This window comes from Lycium barbarum, chromosome 11 (assembly GCF_019175385.1).
Source record: "Lycium barbarum isolate Lr01 chromosome 11, ASM1917538v2, whole genome shotgun sequence".
Lineage (NCBI taxonomy): Eukaryota > Viridiplantae > Streptophyta > Magnoliopsida > Solanales > Solanaceae > Lycium > Lycium barbarum.
In genome coordinates, this window is record NC_083347.1 from 100627669 (window position 1) to 100647917 (window position 20249).

Genomic DNA, 20249 nt, shown 5'->3' on the forward strand with positions numbered 1-20249 from the left:
AGGTGGAGATATGATAGGTTTACGGGTATTCTCTGGGTGTATGAGTGGAGTAGAGGAAAATTTTGTTGATACCAATTGTACGGACAATTCTTATGCGTTATACAAATGCTTGGCGATGTATTGATGATGTATGAATGGATATGGGAAGCCTTTGGGCTGATCAATTGTTTCCTACATATTTGACACAACAAGATAATTACTAGAATCGGGCGCAAAACACATCATATGAAGATTTAGGAGGAATTGGACATGTGTGCTAACTCAGTAGCTTCAACTCAAGAAACAAAAGCAATGGATATGGAATTAGCTCAACTGGCCGACTTGGATAAGGTGAAGTTTTACATAAATGCTTAGAATTGGCTCAGAACAATCAAGAATTCCTTTTCGCAAAAGTAAGTCATGATTTAGACTTACAATGTGTGGCGACATGTTTTTGAAGAATTCATAGTACCAATAACGGTATTGAAGAATGTGAAAGAAAGAAAATTTGAAAATCAGGGTATTTTATCGGTACAGGTTTGATAAATAATGGATTGCGACTGTAGCTAAGAGGTTGTGGTGGTTTTGGTGGTATTGGTTATATCAATCAACTACATCTAAGAGTAGGGATATAATCAAAATCAGGTATTTCGTATGGAGATAGTTCAAATACATGAAGAGTCTGTTTGGGGAAGTTTTAGATATGAATAAAGGAGATACATGTTATTGAGCTAAGTTAAAGGAAGATTGGATGGATAAAGTAAACAGGAAGTGCTATCAGTGTAACTTTTGCATGAGAATGCTAACATGAGGTCTATAATAGGTATTTAGTGTTGCCCGACATTTTTGGTACTATTCGGAACAGGTTCAAGGACGAACATTTGTTTAAGTGGGGGAAGATGTAACGACCCGTCAGGTCGTTTTGAGTACTAGAACCCCTTTTCTCTAAATAGCACTTTATGTAGGTTTAAAATATGGATTATGACTTGCGTGTAGGGGTGCTCATGGTTTGGTTAAAAAACATCCAAACCGAACCAACCGATTAAATAACCAATACTTTTCTGGATTTGGTTTTAAATTTTTAACGGATAATATTCGGGTTGGTTTTGGTTTTATTAAAAGAAAACCAAAACGACAAATTATATACATAATTTTTATAGTTATATATATACATAATATTGAATCCTCATAATCATAAATTGGACTATTACTGAAGTGGATCAAAATTACCATGAAATTCACGAAATTCAGTCATAAATTTTTCTTCCATAAGGAGTAGCCAATATTTCTTACGCCATAGAAAGAAAAAGTTTCAAGAATCTTTAGCTTTTGAGTATTTCAACTTACACAGAATATATCATAAGACATTGTATAGTTAAATATATTTGACTTATTCTGAGTATATTTTAACAAAATGATGTTACATTATTTACCTAATAAAAATTATCACTTTATTTGTTTGTTTAATGCGAAGAAATAATACACAGTAGAAAAAGAAGGAAAGAGTATATATTTATATATCGTTAAAACCGACTAACCGAGCTACACCGAACCAACGAACAACAACAACCAAACTGATAAATATATATTATATTCTTTTGGTTTTAATATTTAGAAAACCGACTAAGCTGGTTTGGTTTTGATTTTGACCAAAAACCGACCCGTGAACACCCCTACTTGCATGGATGGATGGCATAGTTCTCAAGGCAATCAGATGAGTATCAACAACAAAACAACAACATACCCAGTTGAATCCCACAGTGTGGGGTCTGGGAGGGTTAAGTGTACGCAGACCTTACCCCCACCTTGGAAGGTAGGGAGGTTGTTTCCGAAAGACCCTCGGCTCAAAAGAAAATAGGGGAAAAAAGTCAGATACCGACAAATCAGATGAGTATCAAAGAAGAAAATTAAAAGCTAGAGATTTTGAAAAAAATAAAAATAAGAGTTGACTAAAGTCAATATTCAAGGTAAATGAACTCCTAGTCAAGGTTGGAAAGTTCGTATAGGTCCATATGGTGTTGTAGGACTTAGTTGGATAGTTTAGACGGTCCCGATCGAGAGGCGATACTTAAGTTCGAAACTAGTGAATTAAAAGAATAAGAGTTGACCACGATAAAGTAGTTGACTAAACGAGCCCGGATTCATGATTTGAAAGTTCCAACAGATTCACGTAATGATTTTAAACTTGCCGCAAGTTTTGGTTAAATTCCGATGAGTTTCGGACCGTGTTTTGACCGTGTTAAGATCGTATTCGATGTTTGGACGTCATTTTAAGCTTAAACACTATCATAAGAATTACCAAGTAATTTCAGTAAAATTTTCAACAGTAATCACCTAAAAAATAAAGTATACAATTTCTATGATACAGTGTTTTAAAAGGCAGGGGTGTGAGTCGAAGCGTTTTACTTAGTACGGGACGAGGCATAAGCATCGAGGCATGGGGCGTAAGCCCCATGGATCTTTAAATCTTTAATTTATAATATAGTAAAATAGTATAGTGACACAAAAATTATAAAAAATATATTAATAGTTTTAAAAAATTAATAACATGATTAAAGAAACTCATAAAAAAGCAAAACTTCAAACATGATTTTACAAGTATAAATAATTGAAATGATTTAAAAGTTATTATGAGATGCAAACCAACTCTAACCTCTTAACTTTCAAACAATAAAAGAATCACAATTTCTTAAAGCATACTACTATCACATATAATATGCAATTTACCTCCCTAAAAGAAAATAATCGATAAACTTTATCAAATTATAATTAAAGCATCACCCCTTTATGAATAAAAATAAAATTACTTTTAAATAGCAAAATAACAAACTATGATAATTTTGAGACACAGGAGAAAAATGTGAAGACTAATGGGAAGAGAAGATGTAAAATTCGGCTATGTAGTCTGGAAAGAAATGTTAAGATGTTCACCCTCGCAGTGTTCTCAAATACTCCCTCCGTTTCAATTTATGTGAACCCATTTGACTGGGCACGGAGTTTAAGAAAGTGGAGAAGACTTTTAAACTTGAGCTGTAAAATGACTCATATATATTTTGTGTCGCTATAAATCATTGCATAAAGATAAACTGTTTCCAAATATAGAAAAAGGTCATTCTTTTTTACACGGACTAATAAAGAAATGAGTTCACATAAATTGAAACAAAGGGAGTAGTAAATATGCAATACTACGGTTTGTTGTTTGAGTTATTCTCAATCATCTTATTTCTATAGATGAAGAAAACTGTTAAGCATCATTCATTTAATAAAGAATAATGAGGGTCAATAATGCTAACTGAGGAATTTGACGCATAATTTGTGTAAGAACTCTTAGGCAAGCCCCAAGCATGGGGCGTTAGGCGTGTTTAGGGTCTATAGTCAGGCACTCAGGGAGTAAGCCTCACGAAACTAAGCCCCACATGTAAGTCTCAAGGTGTTTTGCCAGTGTCCCTCCCGGAGCGATCCTCGAGGCAAGTCCCGGAACTGTCTTTCAAAACACTGCTATGATACTTCAAAATACCTGATAGCCTAAAAAATTATATTTTAAATATATACAAGTCAAATCTTAGCTAGGCTAATCTCCCGGCAGCAACATGGAGATTGTTTCGTCAACTGATTAACACTAGTACGTACAACCGTACAAGTATTGAAGTTGTCCTAATCAAACGGCATTGTCGTCCGATGTTTATTCTAAGCTATACACATATTGTCAGAGATCCATTCTTGCTACCTATATAAACCTTAGCCCTTTGCTTTATTCTTCAACACCACTAACCAGTACCAAAACAATTTCTATTATATTATTTATTTTCTACATTAATTTCAATTGCAAGATGGATGCATCTCAGAAAGCCAGTTACCATGCAGGAGAGGCTAAGGGCCAAATTCAGGTGATTAATTAAATATCAATAGTCTCCAAATTGTCCTTCTTTAATTAAGCAGACAAATTAATTTTAGATTAATGACATGTCATGTTAGTTGGTTCATAATTTTTTGGTGAATATTTCAGGAGAAAGCTAGCCAGATGATGGACAAAGCTAGAGCTACTGTCCAATCTGCTCAGCAATCGATGCAGGAGGTTTGTTTCTGCAACTTAATTTTATTAATAAACCTTTTTTTTTTCCGAATATTGCTTATTCCGGATTAATGTTTTCAATCGACATTCAATTTATTATACTAAATCATAAATTATTAATTATTTTAACGAAAAATAACTCAATGACTATACATATATTAAAATTGGTTTTATATTTTTAATGTAATAAACTAGTCGAAATAGTCCATACATAAATTATTAATTGTTATTTCTCCACTAGAAATTAATTAGTTTTATATTTTTAATGTAATAAATTAAAAGTTGGATGGCCTGAATCCCTAGCGTGTACCTCATGAGAGTTATATTAAATGCTTTTTTATTTTAATTTTTCATCATAATATTGATTGCAGACTGGACAACAGATGAAGGCTAAGGCACAAGGAGCTGCTGATGCCGTGAAAGATACTGTTGGAGCAAACAAGTGAATTATGGGAGAAATTCAGTTCTACTTAATTTAAATTTCATATAATGTTGGTTATCATATATATATCCAACCTGGATTTTTAGTTTTTTTTTTTTTTTTTTTGGTAGTTTCTTAGTTTTCATGTTGAGATAAAGGCATTAAGTTCTATAAATGCTAGTGCCACGGCTCTCTTCTTTCACCATGTAGATTGAGAGAGACCACTCAATTTATATTAATAATTTGATTTCATGGTTTTAAGCTAGTCCTTAGAACTAGAGTATTCCATGGATATTCGTCAATTGCTAAATATTTTTATTATATTTGTAGAAACTGTGGGATGCCCTTATGAAGATACCCCGAAATCTGAAACCATAAAAAATCGTTAATTGATAAAAATAAAACCATTCGGATTAAACTAAAGTTTAAGTTCTATGTATTGTTAGGCAAAGTTGAATTATTTGTCATTATAAAAAAATAGTGTAGTCACTTTCTGTGATATTTTGACAAAGTTGAGTGATTTGTATGATAAAAGAAATAGTTTAGCAACTCTTACTTAATAAGAAATGAAGGAATAATTTCAGAATTTCCTCCAAGTTTGACTTCATAACACTCAAACAAGAACTTGCTGGCCAACCTTAGAAGAAAAAAGAGAAGAAATATAGGAATGTGATGTCCTTTTGGTAAATAAGCCAAAGTTCACTAGCTTCAACACGCAATTGCCCATATGCAGAAATACAATTTGAATAGGTTTTGCACCTAATGTTCTCTTTTTAAATTTACACCCTATCATATTTCTTTTAATGATTTACCCCCTGATTTGTTTATTTCCTTGCAAAACTGTAAAACTAATCTTTTGCTTATATTTTTGCGAGGACAAAATAGGCAAAATACAAATGGTATATCCGTACATTTATTTTTATAATATGGAGGAGACTGGATATTATAGCTGAAAACTCTTTCTGCCATCTACTATTATAGCGTAGGTGAAATTAGCACAATATTTTTCTTAAGTAAATAACACTTGCATCAATAATAAATCACCAATACATATGATCAACGACAAACAGAAAGATCGAATGAAACAAAGATAAAATTAGAGTTCCTAAGAGAAACTTCAAATACCAACACAAACTACACGCATTCATCTCCTGATTCTATTAATTCCAAAACAAAGAAGAACTACAACTCTTTCAGAGAGCCAATTATAAAAATCCAAAAATATAGAATGAGCTTCTTCACGATTTCTCAAGACACAAAGATGAGCTTGTTTTCGCTCAAACTGTTCAAGATTTTAGAATGTATGTATCTTTTAATAGGGGACAATCCTTTTGTTCAAATACTAATAATTCTTTGTATGACTCATCATGATGACCTTCATAATTCTTGTTATACCCTTCCGCACATTCATGTAAATACCTTGAATAAAATATTAGACTTTCTTCAACAATATACCCTTCTGTCATAATCCTTCAGGTTGATTTTTATTACGGACATAACATTTATTTTTTCGCAAGAATCTACATCATATAACATGCAGTTAAATTTCTTAGTATATATGATAAATAATTAACAAGCCACGTAAAATTAAAAGCATACCGCTACATAGGGTACATCCACCTATTTTGTGCAAGTCCAACAAACTTAGAGATGAATGAGCAAATGTTGTTATTAACCATCTCTTTTAGCTGATTGTACTGATTTTACTGATTTTTGTTATTGTGGTTTATTCTTTTTTTAAAAAAATTCTTATGCATCATTCCAGTAATTGAGTTGTTTTGCTCAAATTTGTTTTTCTTTATAAAAGTTTGTACTCTGATAAAATACTTCACAACTTGAAGTTCTACTCAATTGTGAACATTGATATAAACTTATCTAAATGTCCATTTCTCAAAAATCGAATTAAACTGAAGGATTCTTACAATTACTATGCCGAAAAAGTAAACTAACAAATGCTTGTGTGTAACAAATACTTAGTACTCCTATATTACATTTGTATTTATGGTGAAGTACTTTAGTGTCTTACACATGCTTGTTTGTAATCGGGGTAGGAATGGTTTTCGAAAAAGAAATAATCGCTTGATTGACAATTCGTTATATGGAACTTATTACGAGTTCTAAGAAGACTTGGTAAAGAAAATTTTCCCACACAACATGTAGAATTATGTATCCGGGTAATTATATAATTTTTGAGTAATATTAATATTAAATCTTTTAGATAAATTGGCGTGTTTATTTAATAATATCTAGCTAACTCATGTTCAATAATTCTTTAGGAAGCATGGACATGCCAAGCAAGGTAGCAATTAACGACCATTATGATGGCTATTTTATATTTTCCCGTTCTAGAAAATATGTGAGTGGCCAATTGATGAAAACATGTTTTTTTTTTTTTTTAAAAAAAAAAAACTTTTGGTTAAGGATAAAGGGATTATATCCATCCCGCCATAACTCATGGTTATGTATTGACATTGATTTCATTAGCATTTTTGTTCTGTTAGATGATTTAAAAAAAAAACATTGTAACTTTAATATCTTAGATGGAGATATGTTCTTTTATGTGCGAGGTGATAAAATTATTTGTGATTATCATGGATTGGTGGAATGTCGTGACGTTTCAGATGTTAAAAACATGCTTGTTAGTTATAAGATGTATAAAAAGAAGCCTATAGAGATTTATACATTATCTAAAAATTGTAATATTTTTAAGAGTACTTCTCTCGAAGAAAATAGTTCAAGGGAAAATATGTCTTAAGAAGTGAGCGAAGCAGTTGCAGAAGAACATGAATCAGCAAATGCGACAGACTTTTTTTTTATTATTGATTTTAGTCACTTCTGTTGATATTTAATTTTTACTTGATGATATTTATTAATCTTTAAATGTAGGTTCCAACATTGTAAAAAGAAAAACCATTGGGCCTATATGGTGCGTAAACAATTAACTTACAGGAAGGACAAAAATTGCCTGTAGAATTTGATGAGGATCATCAAGCTATTAGTGAATGCAACCCAATTCATTTGATTTTTGGGCCAAACAGTTAGAAATCGAACTTATTGCGCTTTAAAGGTAAATGGTTGGAAAGAGATTGAGCAAGACAAGATTAATTATATGTGGGACATCATCTTGATAAGAAAAACTAGTAAACTCATAAAGTTTCTAATCTCCTTTAATTTTTGATGGATTGACAATAATTATACACATGATCATAAACTATATTGGTATGTTTAATTTCTTTTATATATAGAAAAGGTTTAATTTTAATGTGTGAGGCAAAAAAAGGCGTAAATTTTGATCATATGAGCGAGCTCTATAGAGACTATAGGCACAAGTTGAAAAGAAGTATTTCGGATGATGTTTGCAGCCCAAGATCAACAGTCATTGTAGCTCATGGTCGATACTCATTCGAAATAGGTTGAATCAAACTACCGCTTTTTCAACTTGTGTCTATAATCTATAGAGGTCCTTTATATGATCAAGAATTACACCTTATTTCTCTCAGACACATCAAAGTTAATGTTTTCCTATAAGAAATGAAACATTCCATACATTCTTTATAGTTTATGATCATATGTTATAATAATTCATCCCATAAAAAATTAAAGAATATTAGAAACTTTATTAGTTTACTAGTTTTCTTAGTAAGAGGATGTCCCACATATGGTCGCTTGTCTTAATCACTTTCCAGCCATTTACTTTTAAAGGACAAGAAGTTTTACCTCTAACTATTTGGCCTAAAAATCAAATGTGTTTGGTTGCATTCTCACCAATAATTTGATGATCCTCATCAAATTTTACAGGTAATCTTTGTCCCTCCTGTAAGTTGATTATTTTCACGCATTGTAGGGCCTCTAATTTTTCTGTTCACAATGTTTGAACCTACTTTTTAAGATTAAATAAATAACGTCAAATAAAAATACCAACAGAAGTGACTAAAGTCAATAAAAAATAAAAAAATATACCTGTCGAATTTGCTGATTCATGTCCTGTTGCGACTGCTCTACTCAATTCTTCAGACATTATTCCTAGAACTATTTTCTTCAAGAGAAGTACTCATAAAAATATCACAATTTTATGGTAATGTATAAACTCTATAGGATTTTTCTTATATCTTGTAACTTACAAGCATGTTCTAAAAATCCGAATTGTCACGACATTGCATGAGTCCATCATGATCACTAATAACTTATCACCTCTTAGATAAAATCTCCATCTAAAATATAAAAGTTACAACGCTTTTTCAAATCATCCAACAGATCAAAAAAGCTAATGAAATCAATGTCAATAGTATTTGTTTTCATCAAATGACCAGTACTCACATATTTTCTAGAAGGGAAAATATAAAATAGCTACCATAATAGTACCTAATTGCTGTCTCTCTTAGCATGTTCAAAGCTTCCTAGAATATTATTGAACTATTGAACATGAGTTTTCTAGATATTATTAGATAAACATGCTAATCTGTCTAATTGAAAATGATTTAATAATAATATTGATCAAAATTTATATAATTACTCGGATAAACAATTTGTTCACGATCAGGGGCGGACCCACTAGCAAATTTTGGGTGCTCCAGCACCCATTGAACTCAGTCACATAGTGTATAGCTGCATAGAAAATATAAAGGAAACAGATATAAATAGTTAACAGAGCACCCATGAAGTGATAAGTCTGATAAGTAATTTGGTTAGGGGAGGGTGCTGGAGGCTTTGCTACTAAAGGGTCAAGAGTTCAAATTTCACTAGAAACCTTATTTTTATTTTTAATGCTAGATTATTTTTCTTCTCTATTATATCAAGCACCCCCGAACTCAAAATCCTGAGACCGTCATTGTTCACGATATTGTGTGGACAAATTTTCTTTACCAGAAGTCTTTTTAGAACTCGTAACAAGTGTCACGTCTTGATTATTAGTCAAGCTACTAGCGAAGTACTTAGTATTTTACACACAAGCATTTGTTGGTTGTTTACTTTCTCGCCATAGTAGTTGTAAACCAGATTCAGTTTAACTCGATTGTTTGAAAAATGCAGATTTAGATAAGTTGATATCAACATTCACAACTGAGTAGAACTTCAAGAGTTCAAGTAGTGAAATAGTTTATCAAACTGTCCTATTTTATAAAGAAAAATAAATGCGAGCAAAGCAACTCAATTAGTAGAATGATGCATAAGAATTTTGAAAAAAGAAAAAGGATAAAACACAGCTATTAAATCAGTACAGTCAACTAGAAAGAAAAGGTTCAGATCAAACGAAGTTTATAATATCATATGAACTTCACATAGAAAGGAAAATAAGGATTCTTTTATCCCTCCAACTATTAAGGCATCGCCAGCCTACTTTTGTTCTTTTTAAAAATTCAGTTCTTTTCTTTTGATGTTGATAGTTGTAAAACTGACCCATTAAGGGTAGGAGAAGAACGACAGGGCAAACATATAATAGGCTGATTTTGCTAGGCTACATAATCCATTTTATTTAGTTTGAAACATAGACCTAAGTCTATATATCATATTAAACCTAGCAAATTCCCTCTATCCATAGTAAGTAATAATCTGTTGTAACTTGTACATGACTTTTGTTAGTTGATCAAAGAACTCTTTTAAAATACCAAAAACGTGGAGAAAGAAACTTTTTTGAAAGTAAAATTGCATATATTGAGACCCACGAAAAAAAATAATCAACGAGTGTTCATTTTTTAACTAAAATTGGATCAAAAGACGACACTTCAAAGTAGCAAAAAGAGTATACAAGAAAGCTGAAAGTGGACTGGTGATTGAAATCTAAAAAGCCAAAAAAGAAAAAGAAAAAGAAAAAAAGAGGATAGTTCCGGTGATTAAGAAGACGTACCTTTCTTCCAAGAAGAATGTTAGGCTTTGTTTTGAGAGTTTAGGGTTTTTGGCTTTTTAATCTCTCCAATCCTCTTTGTCAGTTTTATTTTTGCTCTCTAATCTCTAATAGGAAAATAAGGCTGTAATTTGGGCACAAAATAATTGACCGAAATAGATTGGACGCAGTTTTGTTTTCGTTTTCGTTCTCAATATTTTAAATTTGTAAATTCATTTTCCCCTCGTAATCTTAATAACCATAATACATTTGGTAGAATTTTCTTTATGTAATACAGTGTGCAGAATTAGATTTACTACTTTTATTTTATAACTTATTGATCTTTGAATATTATTTAAATTTAATACATGTATAGAAAGTATGGTATAGATACACTTCGATAGTAACTATCTTCAATTATTAATCCTTAGCTCAACTAATTATAATTAAATTTATAATAATTATTAATTATTTCATATTAATAGTAGATCATAAAGGTAATATTCGGATAGATTAGGTCCGAGTATAATAACAATTCTCGGAATACTTGATCTAGATAAAATTTGAGTGAGACTTAGTGAAGTTTTGTTGAATTCGATATAATTAGTTAATCAAAAGTAATTAGATATAACACTTACTAAAATTATACTTGATCACCATGAAGGTGGCTATAAATTAAAAAAAATTACATTTGAAACTTAAAAGTAAGATATTGTTAAATTAAATTGTGTAATTACACTAGGTCAATAAAGGTATTGTTCCAATAGATCATGTTTGAGTCAAATAACATGAATTCCCGAAATACTTGATCATGCGATGAAGTTTGAGCGAGACTTAGTGAAGTTTTGTTTAAATTCAGTGTAATTAGTTAATCAAAAGCAATTAGTTATAATCAGCTATTTATTTAAATTATGTTGAAACTTACAAGTACATCTTGCAAAATTGAATCAAGTAGAATGAAGAACACCTCTAATTACACTAAATCAATAAACCCAATTGATCATGTTGCGTCAAATAACAATCCTCGAAACACTTGATCAGGATGAAGTTTGAGTGATATATACTTATTGAAGTTTTGTTTAAATTTGATATAATTAGTTAATCGAAGTTAATATAATCACTTATTTATTTAAGTTATATTTAAGAATTACAAGTAAAATTGAATTGAATCGAACGATTAACACCTCTAATTACACTAGATCGATAATGCATTATTTTGACGGGACATGTCTACGTCAAATGATAATTTTAAGCACTTGATCAAGATGAAGCTTCAGTGAGACTTAGTGAAATTTTGTTTAAGTCTGATATGCTTAGTTAATCAAAATTAGTTAGATATATAATCACTTATTGTTGAAATTATATTTCAAATTTACAAGGCCTACGTCGAACGATTAAATCCTCTAGTTACACTAGATCGATAAATGTATATTCTGATGGAACATGTTCCAGTCAAATAATAATTCTCGAAACACTTGATCAGGATGAAGCTTGAGTGGACTTATTGAAGTTTTGGTTAAATTTAATATAATTATTTAATCAAAATTAATTAGATATAATCGACTATTTATTTAAATTATATTTGAAACTTACAAGTGAGACCCTGTAAAATTGAGTCGATCAAACCATTAACACCTCTAATTATCGTAGATCATAAGGTACACGTCTGAGTCAAATACCAATTTTTGAATATATAAATGATTGGGGACCAAAGTGTATGATGCTATGAAAATCTGACATATATGTGCATTCTTGAGTGTCGAACGTCCAATCCCCACAAGCACAACTAAGGCCTCATTTATTTTCATTAAGATTAAGATACCTGAATTTGAATACAATTCTGAATATTAAGATGTGCACTAAGATTTAAATGTCTAATATGAATTGTAAAGATACTGTATTTAAGATCTGAATACTAAATAATTAATATTGTTTGTATTTTAGCACCTTAATGTATAAAATTTGTCTTTATTTTAAAATTAATAAATGCAAAATTTAAAAAATACTAAATTAATCTAATACTACGTATCAACAATATATGTTTAAAAAATCTTTTGGTGATTGCTAGCAGTGGTGGTTGAGGATGCCGGTTGGGGATGATGTTGGCTAATGGTGTTATGTGGGTAGTAGCTAGTGGTGATGGTGATTTACAGTAAGGCTGATAGTGGTAGTTGATGGTGGCGGTTGATAGTTGTGATGGATGATAGTAATAGCTAATGGCGCAGTTGGCGATATATGACATGGTGGTTGGTGGTGATTATTAGTGGTTGTTGTGGTAATGGTGTGATGATGGTACATAAATGGTGACTAGTGGTAGTGACATCATATTATAGTGATGGCAGTGATGGTGGTTGTGGTTGAGGCTGGCGGTTGTTGTTGGTGGGTGTTGGTACATAGTTGATAATGATAAGCGGCAATGGCGGTAGTTGATAATGGTGGATGGTGGTGGTAACAGTGAATGGATGAGCTACCATTTTGTAAATATCTTTATTAAATAGATATCTTTATGGTAATAAGACTTTGTCACAATTCTTAATGATTCGGATCTATTCAGATTCATTAAGTGGTTGATTTTTTTTAAAAAAAAGCGCACTAAAAATTTAGATCTGAATGATTAAGATTCGGACATAAAAAAAAGGGACTTAATGATTAAGATTAAGTCCTTCATTGAGTGCAGGGAAATGAAGCTAAGCCGCTCTCTGTTTTGATCAAATTAATATCGTACCAAATATCCCTAACCCTCACTTCTCAAATTTGGGGTCTCTTCCAAATTTCTCTCTTGAACTCAAGTCTCAACCTCATTTATTCATCTCTTCTGGCATCATTTGACGACATCAAAAGTAAGTTTATTTCTTCTTGTTTGCTTAAAAGTCTCCGTTCTTCCATGTCTTTGGGCTGTTTAAAATGATGATTTTTGCAATGCCTATTAATTTGGTACTGATTATTGATTCTTATTGTGTGAGGACTAAAATTGGGAGTTTGTTTGTTGGGGGTGGCTATTGCATTTGGTCTTTTTCAGTGTGAAAGATGTATTGTTGGTTTGTATATGTGAACTAGCCATATATGCCCGTGCGACGCACAGGCCGAACATGTTTATTCACTTTAATTAATCAGTCTTTAAGGTTTGTATCTTGTAAATAATTTTTAAAAAGTTCTCATTGTCATGACAATGAAAGTTGTTCGTCGATGTGAAAAATAAAATTAGTATGAAGGTGAGGGAAAATTAATATTTTAATTCTAGATTTTTTCTTTTAAATTGTTTAATATGTTATATGTATACCGACAAGTTAATATCTATCTCAATTAATTAACTGTTCAGATCCAAACATAAGAACCATTGTGTTGTATATATTGAATTTTTTAAAAGCAAAACTAATAAAATATTTTTATTAAATTAATCAAAAAAATTAGTTACATTATAATTTTTTATATTAACAATTATAGATAAAATGAATTGTTACAGAGAAATCAAAATTAGAAAGATATATATCGTAAATCACCAAATTTTAATTCCGAAATGAAAATATGAAATAATACATTTATATAAATGTAAAAAAACAATAATAAGAGAATACAAAGAAGAATAAGATAAGTAAGGTATTGACAAAGAAGGAAAATGGGTATAAAAGTAATTGTCCATGTTAACATATCAAGACAAAGAAATTTTTCTTCTTCTTATTTTACCCTTCACATTAATTACTGATTTTACTTCATTTATTAATTCTTAAAGAACGTAATAAGAGAGAGAAGAGAAGTAGTCTATTGATTTAGTTTAAACACTCAGCATGTGATATGTGTTTACCTATTGCTCTTATCATCCTAACTAATGCTAATTAGGGGACGCTCGTATTTTCTGGAAAAGTACATCCTCTAAGGGGTCACATGAGTAAATAATTATCTGCATATTTACACTAAATTAACTCAATATATTAATTAAATAATTTAATACGCTAAAAATATGTACCATATTAATTAATACTTTCTTTATTCGATTTATGTGATACAGTTTGAATTTTGAGAGTCAAGCAAGAATATTTTTGACCACTATCTTTTTTTTTTTTTTTTAAATTCTTTAAAACTCCTTTAGATTCAAATATAAAGTTGACCGAAAATATTGGAAGGGTCACAGCACAATTGGAATATGCTAGTGCTATTGGAAGTATTATGTATGTAGAACATAGCACACGACCGGATATAGCACATGCAGTCTCCAAACTTTCAAGATATACATGTAAACCAAGTGTTTAACATTGGAAAGTTATTTCAAGAGTGCTTGGTTATTTAAAGAAAACAAAGAATGTTGGATTATGTTCTAATGGTTTTCCTAGCACGTTAGAAGGCTTCTCTGATGCTAATTGGATAACCAATGATGATGATAAAAAATCCACATCGGGATGGATATTTACATTGGGAGGAGGTGTTATAAGTTGGGCATCAAAGAAGTAGACTTGTATTAAACATTCTACAATGGAATCAAAAAATTTGGCATTAGCAGCTGCTGGAAAAGAAGCGGAATGGCTGAGAAACATGTTATTAGATATAAAGTTGTGGCCACAACCAATGCCAGCTATTCCCATATATTGTGATAATGAGGCAACGTTAAGCGTTGCTCATAATAAGATATACAATGGAAAGTCTAGACATATTAGTCTGCGACATGCCTATTTGAAAGAATTGCTTATAAGTGATGTCATGACAATTATATATGTTAAGTCCCGCAAGAATTTAGCAGATCCGCTTACAAAAGCACTTCCTAGAGATGCTACTACAAAAACATCTAGTGGGATGGGGTTAAAAACCTTAACTATAAGTACATTATTAGAGGGAACCCAACCTTGAGTTAGCAAAACTAACAATAAAGATTCAATGGGTAAAAACAATCTATTAATGTCGTTTTGAGCACACTACAACACAGTGTATTTATAGCTACGAAATCTAAGCTATGAATTTAAAATTCGTAGCTATTACCTAGTAATAGCCACAAAAAATTGAATTTCGTAGCTATCTAAGAATTCGTAAAATTTCTTAGCCACGAAAATAAAATTGACAAAGCTAATTCCTCATTTTTGCTATAATTGCTAACTATCGTGGCAATAACTACCTAAATAGCTACAACTTTATTGCTACGACAAACTTTTATAGCTGATCATAAGTTTTTGCCACACAATAAAGTTACTGTAGCAATAGTAACCATTTAGCCACAATAAATTATTTGAAACAAGATATCGTAGCCAAATAAATATTTTTCCTACAAATTCTAAAACATTGTGGCGATAATTAAATGATACAACCACAAATATTTTGTTATAGTAAAATGTCGTAGCTAATCATAATTTTTTGTCACGGGTTGAAATTTACTGTAGTAATAATAATCTTTTAGCCACAATAAATTATTTGTAACAAACTATTGTAGCTAAATAAATATATCTACTTCAAGTTATAAAAATATTGTGGTAATAGTTAAATGATATAGCCACAGAATTTTCGCTATAATAAAATTTCATAGCTAATCATTATGTTTTGCCACGAGTTAAAACTTACTGTAGTAATAGTAAACTTTTAGCAACAATAAATTATTTGAGACAAAACGTTGTAGCTAAATAAATACTTATTTTTTGTTCAAGTTATAAAAAGTTACGGCTATAGTTAAATGATATAGCTACAAACTTTTTGTTATAATAAAACTTCGTAGCTAATTATTAATTTTTACCACAACTTGAAACTTATCGTATCAATAGTAACATTTTAGTCACAAAAAATTTATTTAAAATAAAATATTTTAGCTTAATAAATATTTTTGCTTCAAGTACTAAACATTCGTAGTAATGCCTTGCTTAATACCTAGAATAATCAGTTCAAGGTTTTGATTTGATGTCTTCAAAAATATCATCAGCTAAGGTAACATCAGTGTTGAAAATAATAAGTAAAAGTCTTATCTAATTAATATGTGAATAACCAAATATATAGAATTTAAACAACTATAATATTGTATCAATTGCGTTGTATAACATATTGTATTTGTTTAATTTAGACAATAAAATGTGTTATATTGTCTTAAATAATTTATTGGTTATCATAAATAAAATTATGTACAGAGTCCAAAAACTAAAAACTTAATACGATTTGTATACAGTTCGGGGTCTTCTCTCTTTTTTTACTACATCTAGCATTATAATACCTAAATTATCAAGAATTATATTTTAAAATTTCAATAATATATATAATTGATATAGAAGTGCATAACAATTCTAACTATATATCATAATTCGTATTAAACCGAAGATTCCTTGTAATTTTCATATATAGCTTTAATTAATATCTAATAAAATTTATTAAATTATGATTTTTCTTTTGGTACCTAAATTTCTTGTATTAATCACCAAATTAATATTCACCAAATTATTAATATTTAAATATACCAAATTTAAATAACTATGTTCTTGTATTTATTTATTGATCACTATTATATCCAATTTAAATAAATAAAAGTTATCAATTGAATGGTTTAATGCTATTTTAATAACTTGATAGTTATCCGGAATCTAATTAAGCACTAACAGTTAATATAATTGACATAGGAACATATAAAAAATTAACAAGATTATTTAAGACGAAAATAGTTTTAAAGCAAAATATACTTTAGTTATGAAATCTATCGCTGATTTGGCACTAATATTTAAAATGAAATCTCATTGTTAATAATATTATTTTAATAATTATTTATAGGCTATATTTTTCTAATTATGTAACATTTAAGAATAATGTTTTTCTTATATCTATTTACACTAACAATTAAAAATTTAATATGGTTGATATTTAAGTCCATTAACAAAAAGTGATTATATAATAATCCTTATTAAATAGGTATTATCTATTAGTTTTAATAATAATGAAAATAACAATGATTTATATCCAATTAATAATGTAAGTAACTAATTACATAGAATTTAAACAACTATATTAAATGAAAAGTCCTTTACTAATTTAATCTGGAAAATAAAAAAAATGGTATACTACTAATTTAATAGTCTATTAATTATCATAAAATTCGTTGTCCATAAACTAACAATTGAGAACTTAACATGATTTGTACAAGATCATGTCGTACCTCTCTTGCGACTATTGAATTATCTTTGTAACACTTCAGTAATTCTGATACTATTAAATAAAATTAAGCATATGGTTGATATACAAATGGTTGTACATCAATACTAACTATTATATAATACTTTTTTATATTTAATAAAGTATTACTTGTAAGTTTCAATATAATAAATATGTGTGCGCGCGGCTGCGCACTACATTGATCAATTGTATTAAATTCAATAATTGCATATACATTATTGATTTTATGACCGTATTGCAATATAAATAACTTAATGATTATCATAAATCTAATTGAACATTAAAAATTCGTAATCAGATGTAATTAAAATAAGATAATATGAGTTATATATGACATAACTAACAATATCATAATTCAATACAAAAAAAGTGTTAAATGTGAGAACTATCTACTAAATCAAAAAAATAAAAGTTTAATTTGATTCGTATACAGAACGGGGGTCTTGTCTCTTTCGTGTCTATATTTGGACATTTTATAATTCCCAAATTGTCAAGATTTATATTTTAAAATTTCAATAAAAATATGATTGATATAAGAGTGCATAACAATACTAACTTAGCTAATAATAACGTGTATTAAACAAAGAATTACTTGTAATTTTCAAATACAATTCAAATAAATATCTAATACTAATATTTTGTTAATTTTGATGTTTAACAATATTAGATTTAAATAATTGTGTTCTTGTATTTCTTTATTGATCGCTAACTATATTAAATTAAATAAGCATATACATTATTGACTTTATGATCTTATTACAGTATTAATAATTTAATAATTACCGTAAATCTAATTGAACATTAAAATTAATAATTTGATGTAATTAAAATAGGAGCATATGACTTATATCATAATTCAATACAAAAAAGTGTACATGTGAGTTTTAATTATAGCTTAAATAAAATATATTATTGATAAATTTAGCAGATTAATATTTAATGTTGATTATCTTAAGAATTTCTTAATACTATTTTGTACATTAGGTGACATGATACTTGACAAATTTTTTTTTTCCATACAAATAATTTATTTGTGGTGTCCTATTTAATGTAGTTATATATTTATGATTCTTTTTATTTTTTAATAGGTAATAGTACTTAATTGTCATTGTTGTTACTTATATTTATTTACATTATAGTGTTTGCATATAATAAAGAAGTAAAAAAAAGGTAGAAGTTATATAGTACAAAACAAGTAATGAACGGAAATTGACTAGTCAAAAATGCCAAAACCTAGTCCTAATGCCTCCAGCCGCCACAACCCTCCACATTTCCTTCCTCCTTTTGCCAATTCCACCAAACACAAATCTTTATTACTCCATATCAAAAGATTATAAGGGGTTCTTTGGTGTTATGCAATGGAGATGGCTAATTGATTTTTTAAATTACACAATGGAAGGGCAAAAAAGTTATATATATATTTTAAGGGATGGTTCCTCTGGTATTACATCTACATCAACAAGATCTTCATAGCTGCTCTGTTATAAATTTCGAGCACTTTTTTTTTTTTTTTTTTTGTATTTGAATCTTATTCTTTTTCTTGCGGATTTCACTCTTTGTCACTATATTTTTTGGTTACTTTTTTTCGTTCCTCTTTATTGTTTTTAAGGTACACTTCAACTTCCATTTGTAACTTATGTTGGACTCAGTAGAAGCATTTTTATTCCTCTTCTTAGTTAAAGAGAAAAAGTTTGAATCTTTACGTTCATTTGGTAGCTTTGGTATATTAATAATATTTTATTGATTTTTGATTGAAGCTTTTGATATGTGATTCAGGAGATGCTTTTGATGGAATTAATCTTGCTCTTTTTTTAAGGTTGGTGGTTATTGATTTTCCTACTTAATATTTGTAGTTTGTTGAGTTGAATGAACTCTCTTGCTATTTCTTAGGGATGTTGTTGCTCATGTTAATATTTTTATGTTTCACTTTATCCATCTATAAATCATTCATGAAACAATAATGTAGAAATATGCTTCTTTCTTAATTGAGGTTTTGTTAGAAGAAATTCTTAGTGTAAAAGAATGAAATGTATATGAAATAATTGGAGTTTTGATATCCCTTTTAAGATTACTTAGAGTTTCTTTATGAAGATATGTAAAGATTTTTCATGAGAATTTAATCGATAAATTTCTCATAATATATGATCAACTGTTAGATATATTTATTTAGCCATTCGTTATATTTCTGAAGTTTTTGCTTTATCAAAATTAACAGGCAAATTTATGAAATTACTAGAGCAGCAATGACAAACTGGAGCGGATATTGATCAAATTAAGATGCAATTAGAGGTTGTGTAGGAGGAGAGAAATCAGAAGATCGTGCAGGTTCGAGTCTCAAGCAAGATAATGCTAGTGTAATCGGTGGCATCGATGAATTGTGTATTGTGAATGCTTGAAATTTAGATATGTAACAACGTGTAACTTGAGACCTATTTTGGAATCCAAAATTTTTGTTTCGTATAGAAGAATTATTCTGATTAACAATGCTTTGTGGCATACTCTTCAATATGTAGCGATGAAATTTTAGAATTCATAGCTAATTGTATATATAATTGCCAAAAACAAGGTTACACATTTCACTTCTCGTAGCAAACGAAGAAAACTTTTAGCTATAATTTTATATATTTTATAGCTAAAAGAATCCATTGTTAGTTATGTACAAAAATATTTGTAGCAAATAATTTAATTCATGGCTATAGATTTTTAAACTCGTAGCAAATGTAATTTTGTTGCCACGAGATTGAACTATAAAAATAGCCACCAAATTTGTATTTTTGTGGCAAATATATTAAACTTTTTGCTACCAAAGAAAAAGTTGTAGCTACAATATAAAG

The 20249-nt window shown here is 29.4% G+C and overlaps 1 protein-coding gene across 1 annotated transcript; it reads left to right on the forward strand.

The window, feature by feature from the left end:
- Positions 1-3716: 3716 nt before the first annotated feature.
- LOC132618249 (stress-induced protein KIN2-like) lies at positions 3717-4824 on the forward strand. Its single transcript, XM_060333310.1, has 3 exons — positions 3717-3866; positions 3986-4054; positions 4423-4824. Exons 1-3 carry the CDS (start codon positions 3810-3812, stop codon positions 4495-4497), a joined length of 201 nt encoding a protein of 66 aa, XP_060189293.1. The 5' UTR covers positions 3717-3809; the 3' UTR covers positions 4498-4824.
- The last annotated feature ends 15425 nt before the right edge of the window (positions 4825-20249 follow it).